Source organism: Haematobia irritans, chromosome 2, assembly GCF_050003625.1.
Source record: "Haematobia irritans isolate KBUSLIRL chromosome 2, ASM5000362v1, whole genome shotgun sequence".
Classification (NCBI taxonomy): Eukaryota; Metazoa; Arthropoda; class Insecta; order Diptera; family Muscidae; genus Haematobia; species Haematobia irritans.
The window spans coordinates 141,107,434-141,135,198 of NC_134398.1; the positions used below are offsets into that span (position 1 = coordinate 141,107,434).

At 32.7% G+C, this 27,765-nt stretch overlaps 1 protein-coding gene across 1 annotated transcript; it reads left to right on the plus strand.

Moving 5' to 3' along the window:
• The first annotated feature begins 1,865 nt into the window (after positions 1-1,865).
• Positions 1,866-27,506, plus strand: Su(dx) (WW domain containing E3 ubiquitin protein ligase suppressor of deltex). Its single transcript, XM_075296340.1, has 6 exons — positions 1,866-2,184; positions 12,988-13,225; positions 13,315-13,457; positions 18,772-20,954; positions 21,017-21,215; positions 24,571-27,506. The coding sequence occupies exons 2-6, from the start codon at positions 13,060-13,062 to the stop codon at positions 24,838-24,840; spliced, it is 2,961 nt and encodes a 986-aa protein (XP_075152455.1). The 5' UTR covers positions 1,866-2,184; positions 12,988-13,059; the 3' UTR covers positions 24,841-27,506.
• Positions 27,507-27,765: the final 259 nt, after the last annotated feature.

Consider the following 27,765-nt stretch of genomic DNA (forward strand, 5'->3'; position numbering starts at 1 on the left):
TGCTTCCCCCATCACAGTTCGTGATGGTTGTGGTGACATTTACGAGTCTGTGGTAGCGATGAAGATGAAATGGAACTTTGAAATGCTGGCAGGGTAATTATGGACTGATAGGAACCAATTCCTGCATGGTTGTTGGATACCATATACTAACATCACGTACCAAATTTCAACGAATGGCAAGAATTTTGCTCTTCCAAGGGGCTCTGGAGGTCAAATCTGGGGATCGGTTTATATGGGGCCTATATATAATTATGGACCGATATCGACCAATTTTTGCATGGTTGCTAAAGACCATATACTAACATCACGTACAAAATTTCAGCCGGATCGGATGAAATTTGCTTCTCTTAGCGGCCTCGCAAGCCAAATCGGGGGATCGGTTTATATGGGGGCTATATATAATTATGGACCGATGTCGACCAATTTTTGCATGGTTGTTAGAGACCATATACTGACACCATGTACCAAATTTCAGTCGGATCGGATGAAATTTGCTTCTCTTAGGGGCCTCGCAAGCCAAATCGGGGGATCGGTTTATATGGGGGCTATATATAATTATGGACCGATGTGGACCAATAACAACTACTTGTGCCAAGTTTCAAGTCGATAGCTTGTTTCGTTCGGAAGTTAGCGTGATTTCAACAGACGGACGGACGGACGGACATGCTCAGATCGACTCAGAATTTCACCACGACCCAGAATATATATACTTTATGGGGTCTTAGAGCAATATTTCGATGTGTTACAAACGGAATGACAAAGTTAATATACCCCCATCCTATGGTAGTGGGTATAAAAAGCTCGCTTGCCGTAAAAAGTATTTGTGTTTGTTGGTGTATGAAGCCTGCAATTTTTATGGAAACTTTTGTAATATTCCTTTTTTATAAATCGGTGCGATACTTACCTGAACTTCTTTTCTATGTGATAAACTTTATTCAATGTATTGCGGACTATTATCGAGTAAATGCTGTTCCCCGTTTTGCAAATTTTGTAGCGTCATACCATTTACCATGTCGATGTTGATATAAATATTTATTTGTTGCAACAACTACCTTACGCCCGTGCTATAATTGAACTAAGATTCTATTAGTATACTCAACTTTTGGTTGTATAATGGGGAAAATAATCAAAACCTTATTCTTGTAACAAAAAATAAGTTACTGACATCATTTCCTCGTTGTAATGATCGAATTGCAACCAACCATTTCTCTGGGTGTATGCAATACCATCCGACCAACATCAAAAACAACTACCTGTGCCAAGTTTCAACGGTCGAACGGACCGCTAGATCGACTCAGAAATTCATTACGACCTAGAATAAATATATATGAAACTACTCAAACTTGGACACTCTGAAAACTGGACACCTCCCAAACATGGACAGTTGTCTGGGGACGTTTGCTATATAGCAAACACATTAAAATTAACCTCTCATGCTTGGACACCTCTCAAAGGTGGACAACATTTAGCCGACCGTGGGTGTCCACCTTTCAGAGGTTTCACTGTATACCTTATGGGGTCTGAGAGAAGTATATTATATATTATGTATATTATAAAGTTACTATACCTCCGTTGAGGGTATAAAAATGGATGTAATCATAAAAACCTTTTACAACAACAATTGGCCAACAAAATAGTGGACGGCGGCTAAAATTGATGGCGCGACCAGGCGTCTTCATTTTCTGCTTCCGACTCACACATTTTGTACTAATAAATGTATAGTGCGAACGGCGTATAAACAATACAACTATTGTGATTGTATCATGCTGTTTTCAAATTAGTTACGTTCTTGGCAACCCTGTCATTAATCGATTTCTGAGTTTTAACAATCATTTATCGGATTATATCGATTTCCCATTCACTATTTATTTGTAAAAGTGACGGGTGAAAGACGGTGAAAATTCATGAAAATTGCGTGTAACATATTAAATAATCGTTAAATAAACGGCTAAAAACAATATATCCGTACAAAAAAGTGTCAATTGTCCAAATAGGTCAGTAATATAACGAAAAATTGAGAATAAAAGCGAAAAATTCTGATGAAAATTTCTGATAATGAATATGTGAGTGCAGGAATGTGAGTGTGTGTGTATGTTTGTGTGAAAAAAGACGACGACGCAAGTAAAGGATTGGAATCCAAGAACCAACCACCAGAGAAAAAGTGAGGCGGAACAAATAAGAAAAGTAAGCAAATAAACGTTCTTTGTTCCATTATCAAGAGTAAAATATAACTAAACTTTGGGACAGTTGTAACCAAATTAAAAGTCATTTTTCATATAGTACTGAAATATGCATTTTTCACAATGAAAAAAAAAACCAAACTGTAAGACCAATCCTTTTTCACATCGGAATTTAATAGCATTTGTATTCTGTAAAAGCTTAGGATTTCATTGAATTGATATTCGGCATATTTTTCTACCGGTCTATTTTTTTTTTTTTGCTGATGAAATTCCACTAACAAGTAGAGAAACTTTGGACGGGCAATTATTTTGTTTTATTCTTCTGTAATGGAGATCTCATCCATGCATACATAAATTCTTGCCATCATATTGGTATTACAAATCCAATGGTATTAGTCATTAGGGCTAATAGTTTAAACTATTTTCGATGCAACAAGGCTAACAGGGATATTCGAGAATAGTTTTTTTATACTAAAATTTTCGTGAAATTGTCATTTGCAATCACAGCTGTCCAATATATCCCATTTGTTTATTTTTCTCAGTGCCATGGATTGATTACAAACTATTTTTGTTATGCGTTTCGCCATAAATTCCTTCTTTTGTTTTGTACTGCACTACAAGCCAAGGTCATATGATGTGTCATTTTTTTATTTTGTTTTTCTTATCTCCACTGGCTTCTTTTTTATCAATTGTGAAGTACCAACGAACTTTCCATTATTTTAAGAATTGTCAGATAGAACATTCAATCATTTCGGTTGGTATTTTCCGTTGGTATTAAGGCCGTAATCGCAATGTTATTTGTCTGGCCTCCACCATGATTGACTAGGTTGCCTGTTGAGTTGTGATATTTCTGAGTATACCGGAATTTAGGCTAAACTTAGAACCAGACTGGATACTTTGTTGTTGTTGTAACAGTTTTTAATGTCATCCATTTTGTTCTATGCTTTGGTACTTCAACTGGTGTCCAGATCTAGGAACTCTGCGACAAGGGTGGGTTGCGTCCAGAGTGATCTGGTAGTGAGTCGGGTAGGTTAAGCTGGGCAAGCGAAAAGGTGATGAGTGGCCCTTGGGACAAACATCAGCTACGCTGCTATCAATCACTGATAGGTAAGAATTGAGGCGGCTGCACTTGCCTGATCTTAATTGGGCTAAAACCACCCTAGTCTGCCGTGGGAGGTCTCTTTCCTCCGGTGCTATGGGCGGTTGTCGGACTCCGAGAACAGGATTAACCTTGTAGCTTCTCACCGCTTTAGCTACAGTATCCTCATGAATCCTGTTCAGACCTGTCTGATATGCTGCCTGATCTAGAGGCTCGCGCTCCAGAAGATGAAGATCAACCCTTGCATTCCTGGGTGGGGGTTGTCTATACACAAGATGGTGATGGGGATGACAACTTCGATAGCAACCCAAGAGGTACTGCTTTGACAAAATGTAATTGTGTCGACGCACCGGGATGATCTTGGTCTCCGCATAAAGGTGATCCAGGGGTGTACTGCCGAGACATCCTATTGCAGTTCTAAGGGCAGCGTTCTGACAGGTCTGGATGTTATTCCACTGCGTGTCGCTCGTTTGAGTTGTCCACACTGGCGCTGCATAGTTTACAACTGGCCGGCCAATTGCCTTATAAGTAGTCAGCAAGGTTTCTTTACCCGCATCTCGCACGGGGTTTCGACTTCTTGTCCCTGAATTCCACGTACGACTGGCGTCCGCATAGATAATTCAGAACCCAACGCTTCGTTCCTGCTGGTAGGGACGTATTTTCGATGTTCTCGAATAGTGTGGCATGGTTAACCGTATCGAATGCCTTCGATAGGTCAAGCGCCACGAGGACCGTCCTATGACACGGCTTGGGCTGATTGAGTCCCATACTAATATGTGCCAAAATGGCATGCAAGGCTGGCGTTGTGCTATGTACCTTACGGAATCCATGTTGATGGTGGGCAGCTGGAAAATTCTCCACAAGGCTGGGGAGGAGTAGTGCCTCAAGTGTCTTGGCTACTGACGGGAGAAGGGATATCGATTCACCTTTACTCGAATCTTTGCCTGACTTCAGTAGTGGAATCACCCTACCCATCTTCCAGACATCGGGTATAATGAGTGATTCCAAGGACAAATTGAGGAGTCTGGCCAGGTACTCAACTCCCAGTATTCGCAGATGCTTCAGGATTAGCATTGAAATTCTGTCGGGGCCAGTGCCATGGATGGTTCATGACATTGGTAACTTCGGCTGAGGTAAATTGTGGTGTATCATCGGCTCGTAAATTGTGGTGTGTCATCGGCCACGTATGCGACGAGTGGCTCTCCTTTTCGCCCTATCTGTCGGTTGAAGTATTTAGCGCATCTCTTCGGATCAGTCATAGTCGCCAAAGGTGACTGTAATCCCATCATCCCTCGTAGCGAGTTTCGAGAGGGCTGTCAATTTTGACCTCAAATTACCTGTTCCTGTGCCTAGGTTACATTGTTTCAGGTGCTCTAACCATATGTTCCGCTTGTGCTCGTCGACTATCTTACTAATCTCTAGATTCTGATTCTAGAGTCAGCAGGGTTAGCGCGACGGCTTTCATCACGCTCGTCTGCGAGTCCCGCCGCTTCAGCTGGGAATTAAGGCCTCATTAGGGCAATTCGACCAGCGGGTATGAAGCGAGCGGCTGCTGCGTTGATGATGTCTCGGAACACCCTCTGGGCAATATGAACATGAGAGGGGACGGAAGCTCACTGAAGCGGCGATCTGTATATTCTCTGGAGCCTTCCCAGTTGGCTTTCTTTTGGTTTATAAACGTCCGGCGTTCAGAGGCTATGAAATCGGAGGGTCGGTTAATGGTGAGAATTATGGGAAGGTGGTCTAATCCTAATGAAATGACGGGTTGCCAGGAAACGTTATTTATCAGACCAATGCTAAGGATAAATCTGGCGAACTGCTGCAAACACCCATAATCCTCGTGGGGGCCTCTTTGTTCACCGTGCAAAATGTGGAGTCTATCTGCTCTGCCAAAGCTGTGCCTCTTTGGTCCTTACCTAGGAGAGAATGCCAAAGTTCATGGTGGGCATTAAAGTCTCTCAGAACCAATCGGTTATGCTCGCACAACAGCCACTCAATGTTTGGGCTATAACCTGAAGTACAGCTATCAACCCGCGGTATATACACATTGTATAGCTCTATCTCGACAGCCCCATACTTGACTGCTACCCTTATACATTCCGTATACGGGTCACTAGTGTCTGGCACATGCGGGATAGGTCTATACTGCACGGAACGGTGTAATATGGAAGCCAGGCCAATACCTCCACTTCTTGTGCGATCCTTTCGTAGCACATTGTATCCATCACAATGGCGCATGCCGCAGTTGGAATTCAGCTTCGTTTCTTGGATCGCCGCGACACTTATCCTTTTCCGATTCATAAAGTCCACGATGTCACTAATCTTACCTCGGAGCCCGTTGCCTCGGAGCGATACACTATTCGGAACTGGAACAACAATATTGGGTGTAAGATGCTGCGGTGGAGAATATTGTTGTGCGGGAGATGTCGGGGGTCGCATAGTCTGACGACCCACTGCTACTGCCGTTGGAATAGCATCCTGCCACGTAGTCAGTATGACTATACTCCCGCAGAGATGTTAGGCCGGAGCAGTTCCGGAAGTGCACCCATTCCAAGCACCGGTTACACCTCACCGAAACCGAACGATGGTGAATTTGGTTTCGGCAGACCGAACAATACCATGGTCCGGGGTTTTCCTCTATCCCGCCACGGACCAAAAGCAAACGGAGAAGGCTCCCCGGGATGCACCACGTCCAACACAAAAAGACGGACGAAACAACACGCAGCAAATTTATCCGAGAAAAACTCAAATTCTAATTTAGATTTCTACTATTTCTACTAAGTCCTATTGGATTCCTTTATGTGGTGTTAGAATTGTGAACTCCTTTTAAATTTACTTATTTATTCATAAGTTTTTATTGAGTAATACTAAGCCTTCATGGCCAAAACATTTGATGTAAAGGAATATAATTCTGTATAAGAATATTCGACTCAGCGCCACCTATATGTGAAAAAATGAGTCATAAACGAATACAACAATTAATTTTTTAAGATAATTAATTAATTAAGATAAGCTGAAGCGAAAGCTTTCGATTGGTATAAAAACATTTTATATGTGAAAGATAGATCTTTTAGTCCTCTATCCGATGGCAAAAACGGATATTGCAAAATGTGGTAAGAACGTTAACTCAAATTTCAAAAGTCACATCTTCCACATTTGCAAAATGTCGAATGGAAGACTACCAAACGGAAACTCTACCAGGTTCGAATAGTTCTTCTCAATATGATGATACAAATTTAATTGTTTATGGTATCATGTGAAACTCATATCATATGCATATAAATATTTGTGATTATTAAAAACAAACTTTTTGCGCCAAGTCATCAAAATACATTAAAGTTATAGTATACAGTTTTATACAATAACAATAACGATTTTCTTCTTCTTGTATGAATAATTTTAACGATATGATCAATTTAGCAATTACAATAACAAAAAAAAAAAAAAAAACGAATCAGTCATCCGGTATTGTTTTTGTTTTTATTTTAAAAGTTTTCTATGTACTTTTCATTTGATATTCAAATACATTTATGGTTGTATTGTAGTATCCATATTGTATACAAAATTTACATGCATATTGATCAAGTAGTTGTTATTATTATTCGCGTGACCAAATAGGTGAGTTTAGACGTAAGTGAAAAGTTTAACTGCCTGTTCGTGGAATTTTCGTTCGCCTCGAGACGAACGATTCGTCAAAAATCACATATTGATATATCGAAAACAAGAGTCTGTAAAATCCCAATTGTTTTGGTGTTCGATAGTAAATCATAAATAATGATTTCATGACAAATTTCAGGATTTTCTATCAAATATATCTAAAGTTATTTTAATTTCAATCTAGACGAACGATTCGTCTCGAGTCGATTTTGTGTTTCATGAACAGGCAGTAAATATAAAAAAAATTGTTTAACTTCTGGAGTGTGCGATATGGCAAACTAACATATATACCCATATTACACATTTTATTATTAAAAAACGTGGAGGGTAATATTTCAAATCAATGCAGTTCAATTAAAGTTGCATATACACAGTCTCACATAAGTTTACATACCCCTGAGTTTTTTACCTCTTAACTAAACATGTTTCTTGTTGTTGTTTATAACCCATACCAAAAAAATCTTCTTGAAAATTAAGAATTACTTTATTTTCAAATTAATTTAATAAAACGAAAGGATATATATGCATACTTTTTAAAATTTGATTATTTAATGAAAATATAAATTATTTAACCGTATGTAAACTTGTGTGAGACTGTGTACATGATAAGGGACTTGATTTTCAATTCCAAGTGCGACCGGTGTTTTTTTTGTATATGTTATAAAAAGAATAATTAATTCAAACTTGAATGCCTTGGAATGGTTAGAAGAAATTCTCTTTGATGCCATAGCTCGCAAGGTCTATACATATATAGGGTAACCAATGCGAAAAATAGTTGGTTCAAATGACGAAAAAATTATTTTTACAATTTTAACAGGTTGGCTGATAAGTCCCCGGTCTAACAAAGAAAAACACATTTTTTTTGTCAAAATTCGTTTTTATTATTCAACATAGTTCCCTTCAAGAGCGATACAACGATTATAACGACCTTCCAATTTTTTGATACCATTTTGGTAGTACTCCTTCGGTTTTGCCTCAAAATAGGCCTCAGTTTCGGCGATCACCTCTTCACTGCAGCCAAATTTTTTCCCTGCGAGCATCCTTTTGAAGTCTGAGAACAAGAAAAAGCCGTTGGGGGAGAATGCGGTGGGTGGGGAAGCAATTCGAAGCCCAATTCATGAATTTTTGCCATCGTTCTCAATGACTTGTGGCGCGGTGCGTTGTCTTGGTGGAACAACACTTTTTTCTTCTTCATATGGGGCCGTTTTGCCGTGATTTCGACCTTCAAACGCTCCAATAATAGTCACCGTTGATGGTTTTTCCCTCTCAAGATAATCGATAAAAATTATTCCATGCGCATCCCAAAAAACAGAGGCCATTACTTTGCCAGCGGATTTTTTAGTCTTTCCACGCTTCGGAGACGGTTCACCGGTCGCTGTCCACTCAGCCGACTGTCGATTGGACTCAGGAGTGTAGTGATGGAGCCATGTTTCATCCATTGTCACATATCGACGGAAAAACTCGTGTGTATTACGAGTAAACAGCTGCAAACACCGCTCAGAATCATCAACACGTTGTTGTTTTTGGTCAAATGTGAGCTCGCGCGGCACCCATTTTGCACAGAGCTTCCGCACATCCAAATATTGATGAATTATATGACCAACACGTTCCTTTGATATCAACTTCATTTTACGGTCATTCAAAATCATTTTGTGGATTTTTTTGATGTTTTCGTCGGTAACCACCTGTTTCGGGCGTCCACTGCGTTCACCGTCCTCCGTGCTCATTTCCCCACGTTTGAATTTTGCATACCAATCAATTATTGTTGAATTCCCTTGGGCGGAGTCCGGAAACTCATTATCAAGCCAAGTGTTTGCTTCCACCGTATTTTTCCCCTTCAGAAAACAGTATTTTATCAAAACACGAAATTCCTTTTTTCCGTTTTGTTTCACAATAACAAAAGTTGCTTCACAAAAGACGCTCTATCTCACAAACTAATTGACTTACAGACGTCAAATTTTGACACGAATCATTTGAAGGTACTATATAAAAATAATATGCATTTAATACTAGCGACGCCATCTATGTGTCAGACCGGGGACTTATCAGCCAACCTGTTATACGACAGTAAATTTGCTATTTTGATACTGTTGTATCAGCATTTGAGTCTAAGTACTTGTTAAGTGAATGGCGTTTTATGTTATTGTCTGATTATTGCAATGGACTTTCATTTCATAGTTTTTATGTTTTATGAAATCATATCATGAAAAATTACAAATTATATAAACACAATTGTTGACAAACGCAAGCGATGCCATATTATCCAAAACGATATGCGAAGAAATAGCCCTCTAATTAGAAACAAGTATATACGGCCGTAAGTTCGGCCAGGCCGAAGCTTATGTACCCTCCATCATGGATTGCGTAGAAACTTCTTCTAAACACTGCCATCCACAATCGAATTACTTAAGTTGCGGTAACGCGTGCAAGGTATCTTAAAACCTCCTAACACCATCTTCTAAATTGTATGTAAGTCCATACGTGGTATATATTAAATCAAAAAAGATCGATCCAATACGTATATAATTCAGTTTGACAAAGTAGACATAAAATTTTGACAAAATTTTCTACAGAAATAAAATTTTAACAAAATTTTCTATAGAAATAAAATTTTCTATAGAAATAAAAATTTTGACAAAATTTTCTATAGAAAGAAAATTTTGACAAAAATTTCTACAGAAATAAAATTTTAACAAAATTTTCTATAGAAATAGACTTTTGATAAAATATTCTATGGAAATAAAAACTTGGTGGATTATTTTTGGCTCTAGTGGCAACCATGATCATGAACCGATATGGACCAATTTTTGTGTGATTGGACCAATTGTTGTATGGTTGTTAGCGACCATATACTAACACCACGTTCCTAATTTGAACCGGAACGGATGAATTTTGCTCCTCCAAGAGGCTCCGGAGGTCAAATCTGGAGAACGTTTTATATGGGGGCTATATACAATTATGGACCGATATGGACCAATTCTGGCACGGTTGTTAAAGATCATATACTAACACCATGTTCAAAATTACAACCGGATCGGATGCAATTTGCTTCTTTTTGAGGCTTCGCAAGCCAAATCTGGAGATCGGTTTATATGGGGTCTATATATAAGTATGGACCGATGTGGACCAATTTTTGCATGGTTGTTAGAGACCATATACCAACATCATGTACCAAATTTCAGCCGGATCGGATGAAATTTGCTTCTCTTTGAGGCTCCGCAAGCCAAATCTGGGGATCGGTTTATATGGGGGCTATATAAAGGGTGATTCTTTTGAGGTTAGGATTTTCATGCATTAGTATTTGACAGATCACGTGGGATTTCAGACATGGTGTCAAAGAGAAAGATGCTCAGTATGCTTTGACATTTCATCATGAATAGACTTACTAACGAGCCACAACGTCGAATTTTCAGTGAATGGGCCCTAGAAAAGTTGGCAGAAAATCCGCTTTTTTATCGACAAATTTTGTTCAGCGATGAGGCTCATTTCTGGTTGAATGGCTACGTAAATAAGCAAAATTGCCGCATTTGGAGTGAAGAGCAACCAGAAGCCGTTCAAGAACTGCCCATGCATCCCGAAAAATGCACTGTTTGGTGTGGTTTGTACGCTGCTGGAATCATTGGACCGTATTTTTTCAAAGATGCTGTTGGACGCAACGTTACGGTGAATGGCGATCGCTATCGTTCGATGCTAACAAACTTTTTGTTGCCAAAAATGGAAGAACTGAACTTGGTTGACATGTGGTTTCAACAAGATGGCGCTACATGCCACACAGCTCGCGATTCTATGGCCATTTTGAGGGAAAACTTCGGAGAACAATTCATCTCAAGAAATGGACCGGTAAGTTGGCCACCAAGATCATGCGATTTGACGCCTTTAGACTATTTTTTGTGGGGCTACGTCAAGTCTAAAGTCTACAGAAATAAGCCAGCAACTATTCCAGCTTTGGAAGACAACATTTCCGAAGAAATTCGGGCTATTCCGGCCGAAATGCTCGAAAAAGTTGCCCAAAATTGGACTTTCCGAATGGACCACCTAAGACGCAGCCGCGGTCAACATTTAAATGAAATTATCTTCAAAAAGTGAATGTCATGGACCAATCTAACGTTTCAAATAAAGAACCGATGAGATTTTGCAAATTTTATGCGTTTTTTTTTTAAAAAAAGTTATCAAGCTCTTAACAAATCACCCTTTATAATTATGGACCGATGTGGACTAATTTTTGCATGATTGTTAGAGACCATCTACCAACACCATGTAGCAAATTTCAACTGGATCGGATGAAATTTGCTTCTCTTAGAGGCTCCACAAGCCAAATCTGGGGGTCAATTTATATGGGGGCTATATATAATTATAGACCGATGTGAACCAATTTTTGCATGATTGTTAGAGACCATCTACCGACACCATGTACCAAATTTCAGCCGGATCGGATGAAATATGCTTCTCTTAGAGGCTCCACAAGCCAAATTTGGGGATCGGTTTATATGGGGGCTATATATAATTATGGACCGATGTGGACCAATTTTTGCACGGTTGTTAGAGACCATATACCAACACCATGTACCAAATTTCAGCCGGATCGGATGAAATATGCTTCTCTTAGAGGCTCCACAAGCCAAATCTGGGGATCGGTTTATATGGGGGCTATATATAATTATGGACCGATGTGGACCAATTTTTGCATGGTTGTTAGAGACCATATACCAACACCATGTACCAAATTTCAGCTGGATCGGATGAAATATGCTTCTCTTAGAGGCTCCACAAGCCAAATCTGGGGATCGGTTTATATGGGGGCTATATATAGTTATGGACCGATGTGAACCAATTTTTGCATGATTGTTAGAGACCATATACCAACACCATGTACCAAATTTCAGCTGGATCGGATGAAATATGCTTCTCTTAGAGGCTCCACAAGCCAAATCTGGGGATCGGTTTATATGGGGGCTATATATAATTATGGACCGATGTGAACCAATTTTTGCATGATTGTTAGAGACCATCTACCAACACCATGTACCAAATTTCAGCCGGATCGGATGAAATATGCTTCTCTTAGAGGCTCCACAAGCCAAATCTGGGGATCGGTTTATATGGGGGCTATATATAATTATGGACCGATGTGGACCAATTTTTGCATGGTTGTTAGAGACCATATACGAACACCATATACCAAATTTCAGCCCGAACGGATGAAATATGCTTCTCTTAGAGGCTCCACAAGCCAAATCTGGGGATCGGTTTATATGGGGGCTATATATAATTATGGACCGATGTGGACCAATTTTTGCATGGTTGTTAGAGACCATATACGAACACCATATACCAAATTTCAGCCCGAACGGATGAAATATGCTTCTGTTAGAGGCTCCACAAGCCAAATCTGAGGGTCCCTTTATATGGGGGCTATACGTAAAAGTGGACCGATATGGCCATTTTCAATACCATCCGACCTACATCGATAACAACGACTTGTGCCAAGTTTCAAGTCGATAGCTTGTTTCGTTCGGAAGTTAGCGTGATTTCAACAGACGGACGGACGGACGGACGGACGGACGGACATGCTTAGATCGACTCAGAATTTCACCACGACCCAGAATATATATACTTTATGGGGTCTTAGAGCAATATTTCGATGTGTTATAAACGGAATGACAAAGTTAATATACCCCCATCCTATGATGGAGGGTATAAAAAGTTGGTTTAAAATCTTATCTAGATACGTTCATTACTATTGCCTATGTCGTTGACGACTACGACACTGTAGAAAAGAAAACAATACATTCATGAAATTTATTTTACTTCAATCTTATCTTGATTCAGTTTAATCTGTACTGTCATGGTAGCTTTCCTCACATTTAACCAATATTCCCATTCTTATTTAATAGCTATATATTAATATATTTGCAAAATACAAGGCAGCGTCTTAACTTGTATGAATCTATATAACAAGAGAAAACAATAAGAGAAATAATTTTTTAAATATGCTAACTAATATCTACTCAAATATATTTACAAATATTTTAAATGATCTTTTCTTTTCAGATTTTCAATAAAAAAAAAATTTATACAGAAAAAAGTATATATTTTGAATTTGTGCGAGGTTTCCATAACACTATGGCCTCCGGAAATGCATTAGCAGGTGCATCCGGTGGACATGTTGCTGCTGCCATGGGTGATTATAATAATTCGGGACCAACATCTTCTTCTTCGTTAAGTAATGGTTCTGCGGTCACCCACACTTCATCTTCAAATCAAGGCTATCATCAGCTAAGTGTAACAAGTAAGTGTGAATATACACGCATATTTCATTAGTATTCGTAATTAGATTTGGGAATTTTACCATATGTACTATTTATTTCCTTCTTTCAGTTGAAGAAGCTTCACTACGTAATAGTGGTTTCCTGAAGCCCAATCCATATGTTGAACTATTGATCGATAATAAAAGCAAACGTAAAACAGATTTTGTAAAAAACACATATTTACCCAAATGGAATGAAGAGTTTACAGTACTGGTGAGTAATGCAAAATTAATATATGTATAGTACGAGGGTTGCCTTTTATATTTCGATATTTGAGAACAAAAACAAATATTAATAATCGAAAATCGCTTTAATTGTTTTTCAAAATATTGCCCATAAAGAACTATAAACTTTTACATGTGTTTGTCAAAAATTTTGCCAAATTTTATTTTATAGAAAATTTTTTCAAAATCTTTTTTTTGTCAAAATTTAATGCTATAGAAAATCTTGTCAAAACTTTATTTCTTTAGAAAATTTTGTTAAAATTTTATTTCTATAGAAAATTTTGTAAAAATTTTATTTCTATAGAAAATTTTGTCAAAATTTTATTTCTATAGAAAATTTTGTCAAAATTTTATTTCTATAGAAAATTTTGTCAAAATTTTATTTGTATAGAAAATTTTGTCAAAATTTTATTTGTATAGAAAATTTTGTCAAAATTTTATTTGTATAGAAAATTTTGTCAAAATTTTATTTCTATAGAAAATTTTGTCAAAATTTTTTTTCTATAGAAAATTTTGTCAAAATTTTATTTCTATAGAAAATTTTGTCAAAATTTTATTTCTATAGAAAATTTTGTCAAAAATTTTTTTCTATAGAAAATTTTGTCAAAACTTTATTTCTATAGAAAATTTTGAATGTAGCCAACTACATTCAAATCGATGATTTGAGTTTGGCAAAGGAAAAGAGATATGCTTGCAAATTTGTTTAGGCAGTAGCCGACTATCAAACCTTTTTTCGGAAGGTTCAGGTGCAGTTCACTTTGGGTTGAGTGAATTACCCGAATTTATTCTGATAATTGCTTGATAGTTTTGCTGCAAGTAGTGGATGCTGATGAGGAATGTGGTAATTCCGAAACAGCTGTACATCCAACCATCTTGCAGTCTATAGGGCTTTGCCCAAATAAATTTGACAAGCATTCTTTTCCTCTGTTGGTTAAGCTAGTCAATGCATGGCTTTAAGCTGAGATCAAAAACAACAATAACGATTGAAGAGAAGTCAACAATAACAAACAAAATGAATAAAAATTTTATTTCTATAGAAAATTTTGTCAAAATTTATTTCTATAGAAAATTTTGTCAAAATTTTATTTTTATAGAAAACTTTGACAAAATTTTATTTCTATAAAAAATTATGTCAAAATTGTATTTCTATATAGAAAATTTTGTCAAAATTTTATTTCGTGTTTTGTTGTTTTATTGTGGGTTTGTACTTCAATCATATTTGTTGTTTTGATCTCAGCTTTAAAACCATTGTGTTGACTAAACTACAAGAGTAGCTTAACCAACAGAGGAAAATAATGTTTGTCAAATTTATTTGGGCAAAGCCCTATAGACTGCAAGATGGTTGCATGGACGCACGTTTCGGAATTACCACAATCCTCATCAGCATCCTCTACTTGCAGCAAAACTATCAACCAATTCTCAGAATAAATTTTATTTCTACAGAAAATTTTGTCAAAATTTTATTTCTATAGAAAATTTTGTCAAAATTTTATTTCTATAGAAAATTTTGTCAGAATTTTTTTTCTATAGAAAATTTTGTCAAAATTTTATTTCTATAGAAAATTTTGTCAAAATTTTATTTCTATAGAAAATTTTGTCAAATTTTTATTTCTATAGAAAATTTTGTCAAAATTTTATTTCTATAGAAAAATTTTGTCAAAATTTTATTTCTATAGAAAATTTTGTCAAAATTTTATCTCTATAGAAAATTTTGTCAAAATTTTATCTCTATAGAAAATTTTGTCAAAATTTTATCTCTATAGAAAATTTTGTCAAAATTTTATCTCTATAGAAAATTTTGTCAAAATTTTATCTCTATAGAAAATTTTGTCAAAATTTTATCTCTATAGAAAATTTTGTCAAAATTTTATCTCTATAGAAAATTTTGTCAAAATTTTATCTCTATAGAAAATTTTGTCAAAATTTTATCTCTATAGAAAATTTTGTCAAAATTTTATCTCTATAGAAAATTTTGTCAAAATTTTATCTCTATAGAAAATTTTGTCAAAATTTTATCTCTATAGAAAATTTTGTCAAAATTTTATCTCTATAGAAAATTTTGTCAAAATTTTATCTCTATAGAAAATTTTGTCAAAATTTTATCTCTATAGAAAATTTTGTCAAAATTTTATCTCTATAGAAAATTTTGTCAAAATTTTATCTCTATAGAAAATTTTGTCAAAATTTTATATCTATAGAAAATTTTGTCAAAATTTTATCTCTATAGAAAATTTTGTCAAAATTTTATCTCTATAGAAAATTTTGTCAAAATTTTATCTCTATAGAAAATTTTGTCAAAATTTTATCTCTATAGAAAATTTTGTCAAAATTTTATCTCTATAGAAAATTTTGTCAAAATAAACTACAAGAGTAGCTTAACCAACAGAGGAAAATAATGTTTGTCAAATTTATTTGGGCAAAGCCCTATAGACTGCAAGATGGTTGCATGGACGCACGTTTCGGAATTACCACAATCCTCATCAGCATCCTCTACTTGCAGCAAAACTATCAACCAATTCTCAGAATAAATTTTATTTCTACAGAAAATTTTGTCAAAATTTTATTTCTATAGAAAATTTTGTCAAAATTTTATTTCTATAGAAAATTTTGTCAGAATTTTTTTTCTATAGAAAATTTTGTCAAAATTTTATTTCTATAGAAAATTTTGTCAAAATTTTATTTCTATAGAAAATTTTGTCAAATTTTTATTTCTATAGAAAATTTTGTCAAAATTTTATTTCTATAGAAAAATTTTGTCAAAATTTTATTTCTATAGAAAATTTTGTCAAAATTTTATCTCTATAGAAAATTTTGTCAAAATTTTATCTCTATAGAAAATTTTGTCAAAATTTTATCTCTATAGAAAATTTTGTCAAAATTTTATCTCTATAGAAAATTTTGTCAAAATTTTATCTCTATAGAAAATTTTGTCAAAATTTTATCTCTATAGAAAATTTTGTCAAAATTTTATCTCTATAGAAAATTTTGTCAAAATTTTATCTCTATAGAAAATTTTGTCAAAATTTTATCTCTATAGAAAATTTTGTCAAAATTTTATCTCTATAGAAAATTTTGTCAAAATTTTATCTCTATAGAAAATTTTGTCAAAATTTTATCTCTATAGAAAATTTTGTCAAAATTTTATCTCTATAGAAAATTTTGTCAAAATTTTATCTCTATAGAAAATTTTGTCAAAATTTTATCTCTATAGAAAATTTTGTCAAAATTTTATCTCTATAGAAAATTTTGTCAAAATTTTATCTCTATAGAAAATTTTGTCAAAATTTTATATCTATAGAAAATTTTGTCAAAATTTTATCTCTATAGAAAATTTTGTCAAAATTTTATCTCTATAGAAAATTTTGTCAAAATTTTATCTCTATAGAAAATTTTGTCAAAATTTTATCTCTATAGAAAATTTTGTCAAAATTTTATCTCTATAGAAAATTTTGTCAAAATTTTATCTCTATAGAAAATTTTGTCAAAATTTTATCTCTATAGAAAATTTTGTCAAAATTTTATCTCTATAGAAAATTTTGTCAAAATTTTATCTCTATGGAAAATTTTGTCAAAATTTTATCTCTATAGAAAATTTTGTCAAAATTTTATCTCTATAGAAAATTTTGTCAAAATTTTATCTCTATAGAAAATATTGTCAAAATTTTATCTCTATAGAAAATTTTGTCAAAATTTTATCTCTATAGAAAATTTTGTCAAAATTTTATATCTATAGATATCTATAGATATAAAATTTTGACAAAATTTTCTATAGAGATAAAATTTTGACAAAATTTTCTATAGAGATAAAATTTTGACAAAATTTTCTATAGAGATAAAATTTTGACAAAATTTTCTATAGAGATAAAATTTTGACAAAATTTTCTATAGAGATAAAATTTTGACAAAATTTTCTATAGAGATAAAATTTTGACAAAATTTTCTATAGAGATAAAATTTTGACAAAATTTTCTATAGAGCTAAAAATTTGACAAAATTGTCTATAGAAACAAAATTTTGACAAAATTTTCTGTAGAAATAAAATATTGACAAAATTTTCTACAGAAATAATAATTTGACAAAATTTTCTATGGAAATAAAATTTTGACAAAACTTTCTATAGAGTCAAAATTTTATCTCTATAGAAAATTTTGTCAAAATTCTATCTCTATAGAAAATTTTGTCAAAATTTTATCTCCATAGAAAATTTTGTCAAATTATTATTTCTGTAGAAAATTTTGTCAAAATTTTATTTCTACAAAAAATTTTGTCAAAATTTTATTTCTATAGACAATTTTGTCAAAATTTTATTTCTATAGGCAATTTTGTCAAAATTTTATCTCTATAGAAAGTTTTGTCAAAATTTTATTTCCATAGAAAATTTTGTCAAATTATTATTTCTGTAGAAAATTTTGTCAATATATTATTTCTACAGAAAATTTTGTCAAAATTTTGTTTCTATAGACAATTTTGTCAAATTTTTAGCTCTATAGAAAATTTTGTTAAAATTTTAGTTGGAGAGAAATATTTTGCAAGATCTACCAAAATCTACCATTTTTGGTAGAATTCTACCAACTGTGGCAACCGTGGTGGAAATATGTTGGGAATAACAAGAGAATATTATTATTATTATTATTCCAATTAATTTTTTAATGTATGTATTAAGTAATTTTATGTCAGAGGTAGAAGGATAAAAAAATTATTAAAATATTTTTTAAACTATCCCCAGAAATAGGCTTGGTTTTTGCCCACTAATTATTATTTTAAATACAATGAGTGATTAGTTTGTACCAAGGGTTGTGGGGGATAGTAGGTGGATGATTACCATTCTCAATATTTACAAATGTGTCAATTTTAATTTGATGTGATATTTAGTTGTTTGCATTATGACGTCAATGTCATAACTTATCCATCAAAAACATACATACAAAGGTTCCGTATACCATGTACTTTTTGTGTGTGTTCACGAATAACTTCTTTGTTTACTGACCAATTTTTGTTATTGTTAGCACATCAATCAGCGCTGGTGGTATAGACTAAACAGCATTGATTCCATAGAACCATGTATTAAGCATTAATATTATTGGATTGGTTATTCTTATTGGTTGTGGTGGTTTCTTAGTTTTTAGGCTGTTTGTATATAAAGTAAATTGTGTCCCCAGAGAAATTTATCCGAGGGTTGCCTGATAAGTATTTAGCCAAAAACAGGTTATAATATTATGTATATATGGCCGATTAGTATATAAGTCTTAAAATCTCTCGCTTTTGATCCCCATTTCTAATTTATCTCTCTATTATGTTTCCAGATAACACCACATTCGGTATTGCACTTTAAAGTTCTGGATCATTCGAGCTTTCGCAAGGATGCTATGCTTGGTGAACGTACCATTAATCTGGCTCACATATTACAACACTATAATGGACGTTGTGAATTTCTGGAAGTCAGTATGGATTTGTTGGTTACCTCGAAATCAGATAATCGGCAAACAAAAAGTGGTGAATTAGTGGCCATACTTAATGGCCTCAAATTGGATATGAGCAGTATTATGTTACAGAATGGCAATGGTTCATTAATGGGCAGTAATAATGGTGTCACAGCTGCGGCAGGTGCTGTTGGTGGAATGGATTTAAATGCTGCGGCATCAAGTAATGCTGCTGCCGCAGCCCCTGGCCGTAGCTGTTTGATATACGGTGGCGTAAGGACTAGAGTCCGGATGCGATCTACCGGTAGTGTGAGTGAGAGTGGTGCTGCCGGTGTTTGTGCTTCCAGATCACCGATACCTATGCAAAATGGTAATCTGGAGCGTAGCAGTAGTTCGGGTGCCATGATTCCACAAAATGGTAGTGGAACAGCCTTAAGAAGAGCTGCTCCAAATGCTCCTGGAACCTGGGATCCTATGACTGTGCAACAACAACAGCAACAACAAATGCATATGAATGCGCATAATCAACGTGTAAATGGATCGGCGATGAATTCTTCAGCTCCTGGCTCAGGGGCGACAACAGGTTCCCGACCTATGTCTCAAATGTATGCCAATGGTAGCACAGTCCCCGGGCAACAATCTCTTCCGGTAATGGAAGGTGCAGTGGGTGGTATGATGACTGATCCACAATCTGGTATGCCAGTTTCTGGCAATGGTTTACCCATATCCAATGCTACAGATCAACAATTGCAAGCCGCCCAAGCCGATGATGAACCACTACCAGCCGGTTGGGAGATACGTTACGATCAATACGGTCGACGCTATTATGTGGATCACAATACTCGATCGACATACTGGGAGAAACCAACACCTTTGCCACCGGGTTGGGAGATACGTAAAGATCCCAGAGGTCGAGTTTACTATGTAGATCATAACACACGTACGACCACCTGGCAGAGACCGAATAGTGAACGTTTAATGCATTTCCAACATTGGCAAGGGCAACGAGCCCATGTGGTAGCACAAGGTAATCAAAGGTTCCTCTATGGTCAACAACAGCAACAACCTACGGCAGTAACAGCGGCTGCCACCCAAGACGATGAGGATACACTTGGAGCTTTGCCAGATGGATGGGAGAAGAAGGTACAATCGGATAATCGAGTTTACTTTGTCAATCACAAGAATCGTACTACACAATGGGAAGATCCTCGTACCCAGGGTCAAGAGGTCAGTTTGATAAATGAAGGTCCACTGCCACCAGGTTGGGAGATACGTTATACCGCTACGGGTGAACGCTTCTTTGTCGATCATAATACACGACGTACCACCTTTGAAGATCCACGCCCTGGAGCCCCTAAGGGCGCCAAGGGTGTCTATGGTGTGCCACGAGCCTATGAACGTAGTTTCCGTTGGAAGCTTTCACAATTTCGTTATTTGTGTCAGAGTAATGCTTTGCCTTCGCACATTAAGATTACGGTTACGCGTCAGACACTCTTTGAGGATTCCTATCATCAAATAATGCGTTTGCCTGCCTACGAGCTGCGTCGTCGCCTCTACATTATATTCCGTGGCGAAGAGGGCCTTGACTATGGTGGTGTTTCACGTGAATGGTTTTTCCTACTCTCCCACGAAGTTCTCAATCCTATGTATTGCCTTTTTGAGTATGCCAACAAAAACAACTACAGTCTACAAATAAATCCCGCCTCGTATGTTAATCCCGATCATTTGCAATATTTCAAATTTATTGGTCGGTTCATTGCTATGGCCTTGTATCATGGACGTTTTATCTATTCGGGCTTTACAATGCCCTTTTACAAGCGTATGCTGAATAAAAAATTGACCATAAAGGATATCGAAACAATAGATCCGGAATTTTATAACTCCCTGATATGGGTGAAGGACAATAACATTGACGAGTGTGGTTTGGAGTTATGGTTTAGTGTCGATTTTGAAGTGTTGGGTCAGATTATCCATCATGAGTTGAAGGAAAATGGCGAAAAGGAACGCGTAACGGAGGAGAACAAGGAGGAGTATATAACCTTGATGACCGAGTGGAGAATGACACGGTACGAAGCAAACAAAATATCTATCAAAGAATGTTTCCTTATTTTCTTCTCTCCCTCAACAGTGGTATTGAACAACAAACAAAAACCTTTTTGGAAGGTTTTAATGAGGTTGTGCCATTAGAATGGTTAAAATATTTTGATGAACGAGAATTGGAGTTGATCTTGTGTGGTATGCAAGATGTTGATGTGGATGATTGGCAACGTAATACTATATATCGTCATTATAATCGTAATTCCAAACAAGTTGTTTGGTTTTGGCAGGTATGTAAACTAAACTAATATACTAACCATTGAAATGTTATAGATTGTCCAGGTAGTTATATCGAATAATTGACCGGTATAATCTACATTTGGCATAGATATTTTTGGGTCTGAAATACCTCAAAAATTTAAATTTCAAGCACATCGCATACAAATTTGCGATTTTCATGCTGTTTGGACTTTGATAGTATGGCATAAAACGAAACTCAACATTTTTAATAATATTGAGTTTATAATTTTTTTTTTTCAAAATTCTATAGAATATATTTTCAACATTTGATTTCTATAGAAAATTTTGTCAACATTTTATTTCTATAGAAAATTTTTTTTAAAATTTTATTTCTATAGAAAATTTTGTCAAAATTTTATTTCTATAGATAATTTTTTCAAAATTTTATTTCTATAGAAAATTTTGTCAAAATGTTCTTCTGGAGAAAAATTTTCACAAAATTATATTTCTATAAAAAATTTTTGGCAGAATTTTATTTCCATAGAAAATGTCAAAATTTTATTTCGTAGAAATTGTTGTCAAAATTTTATTTCTTGTTATATATTAAAGAACAAAACCAACAATAACAAAACGAATGAAAGAAGAGGAAGCACGCTCAAAATAAACCCAGCCAACTGCACTCAAATCGATGATTTGATGGTGGCAACGGAAAAGAGATATGTTTGTACGAATTTATTTCGGCATAAGCCGGCTATCATGTAAAACCTTTTTTCGGAAGGTTCAAGTGTGGTTCATTGTTGGGTTTAATGAACTGCCTGAATTTATTCTGATAATTGGTTGATAGTTTTGCTGCAAGTAGAGGATGATGATGAGGAATGTGGTAATTCCGAAACGTGCGTCCATCCAACCATCTTGCAGTCTATAGGACTTTGCCCAAATAAATTTGACAAACATTCTTTTCCTCTGTTGGTTAAGCTACACTTGTAGTTTAGTCAATGCATGGATTTAAGTTGAAATCAAAAAACAACAACAATAGAATATTTTTGGCAAAATTTTATTTCTATAGAAAATTTTTCACAAAATTATATTTCTATAGAAAAATTTTGGCAAAATTTTATTTCTATAGAAAATTTTTTGGCAAAAGTTTATTTATATAGAAAATTTTGTCAAAATTTTGTTTCTATAGAAAATTTTTGGCAAAATTTTATTTCCATAGAAAATGTTGTCAAAAATTTATTTCTATAGAAAATGTTTGGCAAAATTTTATTTCTATAGAAAATTTTTCACCAAATTATATTTCTATAGAAAATTTTTGGCAAAATTTTATTTATATAGAACATTTTTGGAAAATTTTTATTTCTATAGAAAATTTTTGGCAAAATTTTATTTCTATGGAAATTTTTTGGCAAAAGTTTATTTATATAGAAAATTCTGTCAAAATTTTATTTCTACAGAAAAATTTTAGTTCTGTCGAAAACTTTATATTTATAAAAAAATTTGTCAAAATTTTATTTCTATAGAAAATTTTTCACAAAATTATATTTCTATAGAAAATTTTTGGCAAAATTTTATTTCTATAGAAAATGTTTGGCAAAATTTTGTTTCTGTAGAAAATTTTTGGCAAAATTTTGATTCTGTAGAAAATTTTTGGCAAAACTTTATTTCTATTAAAAATTTTTCACAAAATTTTATTTCTAAAGAAAATTTTATTTCCATGGAAATTCTTTGACAAAATTTTATTTATATAGAAAATGTTTGTCAAAATTTTATTTCTGTAGAAAATTTTGTCAAAAATTTATTTCTGTAGAAAATTTTGTCAAAATTTTATTTCTATAGAAAATTTTGTCACAATTTTATTTCTATAGAAAAATTTCTCAAAATTTTATTTCTATAGAAAATTTTTCGCAAAATTTTCATTTCTATAGAAAATTTTTGTTAAAGTTTTTCTATAGAAAATTGTTGGCAAAATTTTATTTCTATGGAAATTTTTTGGCAAAAGTTTATTTATATAGAAAATTTTGTCAAAATTTTATTTCTATAGAAAATTTTTGGCAAAATTTTAGTTCTGTCGATAATGTTTGGCAAAATTTTATTTCTATAGAAAATTTTGTCAAAACTTTATTTTTATAAAAAATTTTGTCAAAATTTTATTTCTATAGAAAATTTTTGGCAAAATTGTATTTCTATAGAAAATTTTTCACAAAATTATATTTTTATAGAAAATTTTTGGCAAAATTTTATTTCTATAGAAAATGTTTGGCAAAATTTTGTTTCTGTAGAAAATTGTTGACAAAATTCTGTAGAAAATTTTTGACAAAACTTTATTTCTATAGAAAATTTTATTTCTATGGAAATTTTTTGACAAAATTTTTTATATAGAAAATGTTTGTCAAAAATTTATTTCTGTAGAAAATGTTTGTCAAAATTTTATTTCTGTAGAAAATTTTGTCAAAATTTTATTTCTATAGAAAATTTTGTCACAATTTTATTTCTATAGAAAATTTTCTCAAAATTTTATTTCCATAAAAAATTTTTGGCAAAATTTCATTTCTATAGAAAATGTTTGTTAAAATTTTATTTCTATAGAAAATTTTTGTCAAAATTTTATTTCTGTAGAAAATTTTGTCAAAATTTTATTTCAATAGAAAATTTTGTCAAAATGTTATTGCTATAGAAAATTTTGTCAAAATTTTATTTCTATAGAATTTGTTTCTATAGAAAGTTTTCTCAAAATTTTATTTTTATAGAAAATTTTCTCAAAATTTTATTTCTATAGAAAATTTTCCCAAAATTTTATTTCTATAGAAAATTTTCTCAAAATTTTATTTATATGGAAAATTTTTGTTAAAATTTTATTTCTATAGAAAATTTTGTCAAAATTTTATTTCAATAGAAAGTTTTCTCAAAATTTTATTTTTATAATTTTCTCAAAATTTTATTTCTATATAAATTTTTGTTAAAATTTAATTTCTATAGAAAATTTTGTCAAGATTTTATTTTTATAGAACATTTTTGGCAAAATTTATATAGAAATTTTTATATAGAAAATTTTTGTTATAATTTAATCTCTATACAAAATTTTTGTTAAAATTTTATTTCTATACAAATTTTTTTTAAATTTTATTTCTATACAAAATTTTTGTAAAAATTTTATTTCTATAGAAAATTTTGTCAAAATTTTATTTCTATAGAAAATTTTGTCAACATTTTATTTCTATCCTACTGCAAGGAGGAGTTTTGAAAGGAAAATATTATATTTGATCCATGGTTGTGGGTACTTAAGAATCGGCGTGGCCATTCTTACAACCGTATATACTTGTTTTTATTCTAATGCATCCCGCATATAAATATTGATTACCAAAGGATTTTATTAATCATATTATTTTTTTATTTACGTCATTTCAGTTTGTTCGTGATACCGATAATGAAAAACGGGCAAGACTTTTACAGTTTGTCACCGGAACATGTCGTGTACCCGTTGGAGGTTTTGCTGAGCTCATGGGTTCGAATGGTCCACAACGATTTTGCATTGAGAAAGTGGGTAAAGAAACATGGTTACCACGTTCTCATACCTGTTTCAATCGTTTAGATCTGCCACCGTATAAAAGTTATGATCAACTGGTGGAAAAACTAACATTTGCCATTGAAGAGACTGAAGGCTTTTGCCAGGAATAGTTTGATACTGCAGAAAAAAAAAACAATAAAAATGATATGTGTGTATGCGTGGCGAGTACCAAGAAAAGGAAACTTAAATGTAATTTGTATTTGTTAATTCATTATTGTGTTAAATGAATTTTTGTTTATTGCCCCTTTGTCACGTTTTGTGCGATGAAAGTGAAAAAAGAAAATCTAGGAATACAAGTTTGCTAATTACACAAGTGGGAGATATCGTTTTGGAAAACTATCAAAAGTCGATTCGTTGACTTTGGCAAACATCAAAAGCTGATTTTTAGGCGATTTTCTACAACATGGTCAGTCCAGTATGAAGAAAACCCAAAAGTCGATTTTGACAAATGCGACTTTTTTTATAAAAATCCAATTTCAAAAATCAATTTTGACTAACATCACAAGTTGATTAGTCTAATTTGAAGAATATCAATAGTCGACTTAAATTTTTCCACAGTTTTTTGACAAAAAGGCAAGTAGTCGAATTTCGACTATTACATACCCAGCTAAAAAGCGTAGCCAAAACAGCTGAGAAAAACAAAGAAAAATTTAAGAAGGCTTTTTGAAAAATACTAGAAAATATTTAATCGCAAATTTCACATCAGCCGAAAAATGGATCAGTCCAATTTTCAAATATTTCTTGGAAATTTTTATTATTTTATTTGTTCTGTTTTATACCCGGCGACTGAGAAAAAGAAAGAAAAATTTAAAAAGGCTTTTTGATTAATACTACAAAATATTTGATCGAAAATTTCACATCAGCCGAAAAATGGATCAGTGCAATTTTCAAATATTTCTTGGAAATTTCCATTATTTTATTTGTTCTGTTTTATACAAGGCGACTTTTTTTTTTTTTGTGAAAAAAAAAACAATTTCAATAATTAATTTTGGCAATTTGGAAATATATCAAAAGTTGATTAGTCTAATCTGAAGATTACCAGAAGTCGACGGGAATTGTTCAACAGTTTTTGACAAAATGCTAGTTGAATTCGACTTTTCGAAAAAGTCGAAAAATCGAATTTCGACTTTAACATACCCAGCAAAAACAAAAAAACTTATTCAAAAAGCAATGAAAAGTATAATATAAAGAAAATTAAAAAGGCGTTTTGAATAATACTGGAAGATATTTAATCGAAAATTCCAACTCTGCCGAGAAATGGATCAGTACATTTTTCAAATATTTTTTTGGAAATTTCCATTATTTTATTTATAGCTACTACGTTTAATACTGGGTAAAATTCAAAAAAATCATATGTATTGCGAAAATTTAGTAAAAGAAAGTTTTTTCTAATATATTACCTCAAAATTAAGTCCATCTCTAGAAGAACATTTTTGGATATACTACTTTAAAAGTAACGATTTAGGAAGGACATCAAATTTGTTCTTGCTGGGTATCAATGCAGATCCTATGGAACAGGGACTTTTTAGCAGATCCGTAAATTGATAAAGATTCCGTATAAGCTTGTGTTATTTTAAAGCAAATTTATCAACCTAAATGTCATGGGTTAAGGTATGCTATTCCTAGAAGAAAAAATATTGTATAAATAAAAAAATATATATATTTACTTAATCGAGTATGTTTATCTTCTGCATACCCTTTTTTGGATAATAATTTACACTACTCTGTGGTAATGTTTAGTAATTTAAACAAAAACTATATTTATAAAACAATGCTTTGCATATCCTCCTCTATTCATTAACTTAACTTTCCATCCACAATTGATCCTCATTTTGTTTTTATTTTTAAAATCAATACAGTGTATACGCCTAACTTGTGTTTCATCACTTCATTCTATATAAAGACATTTTTTCTTATTTTTTTCCTTTATAAATAAAAACATATTCTAATAGCTTTAATGATGTTAGTTAACCAGTAAAACAAAAATATGCAAACTTTATTATTTTTTTTTAGAAAATAATTATTTGTAAATCTATTGTATATAAATATATTATGTATTACACATCTATTTCTTTTAATTTTGTGATTTGTTCTTAAATATTCTATATTTAATTTGAGATTTTCTTGGTTTTGGTTTTGTTTGAAGACCATAAAATAATGAAAAAATCAATTACAAAAAAAAAATTGTCCAATAATGAAACTTGATAACCTAAAAATGCGGGGAAAAATATATATTTAAAGACAAAGAAGATGAATCATTTAAAACGAAATTTGTAATATCGTGAATGGAAATTGAATACACCGTCATTTAATATATAGATATAAATAAATACAATCATAAGCGATAATATACTACACATATATATGTAGAAATATATATATTAATATTACAAATAATTAGGTTTTATTGTTGTTAATTAAATTACATGAAAATATTATTAAATATTATATTTAATGCGAAAAAAGAACAAAACATAATGAGTTAATTATACTATTTTATTGGAGTTAAACTTAGAACGTTTGTAGATTATACCGATATAGTAAATGTCGACATTTTGTTTTAATATTTGTTCATATCAATAATTTTGGTTTACATTTTTGAAATATGTCAAATGAAAATTGTTTTGAAAAATGTTCTATCAAATTTCCAAAACATATTTTAATGTATGACACAACTATTTATAAGGTAGCCCCCACTAGCCCAAAAGTAACAACGAACATATAAAAACAGATCAGCACAATGTCAGTAAATGGTAAAGAAACTAATACAAAAATATTTGTTGGAATTTTGTATCATTCATGAGAAATGTTTATTATTGGTATGGAAAATATTCAATTGGGTGCATGATTTTTGGCTATTTTCACCATTTTCCCGCTTGTAAAACATATAAAATTTATACATTTTTACTTTGTATTTAAGTTATTCTCGAATTTAAAATTTCAATTTAATTTTTTTTAACAACAACAAAACGTAAAGAAAATTCATAATATCAACAATATGTTTTGACATTTTGCTGAGCCCTCTAAATTCACCT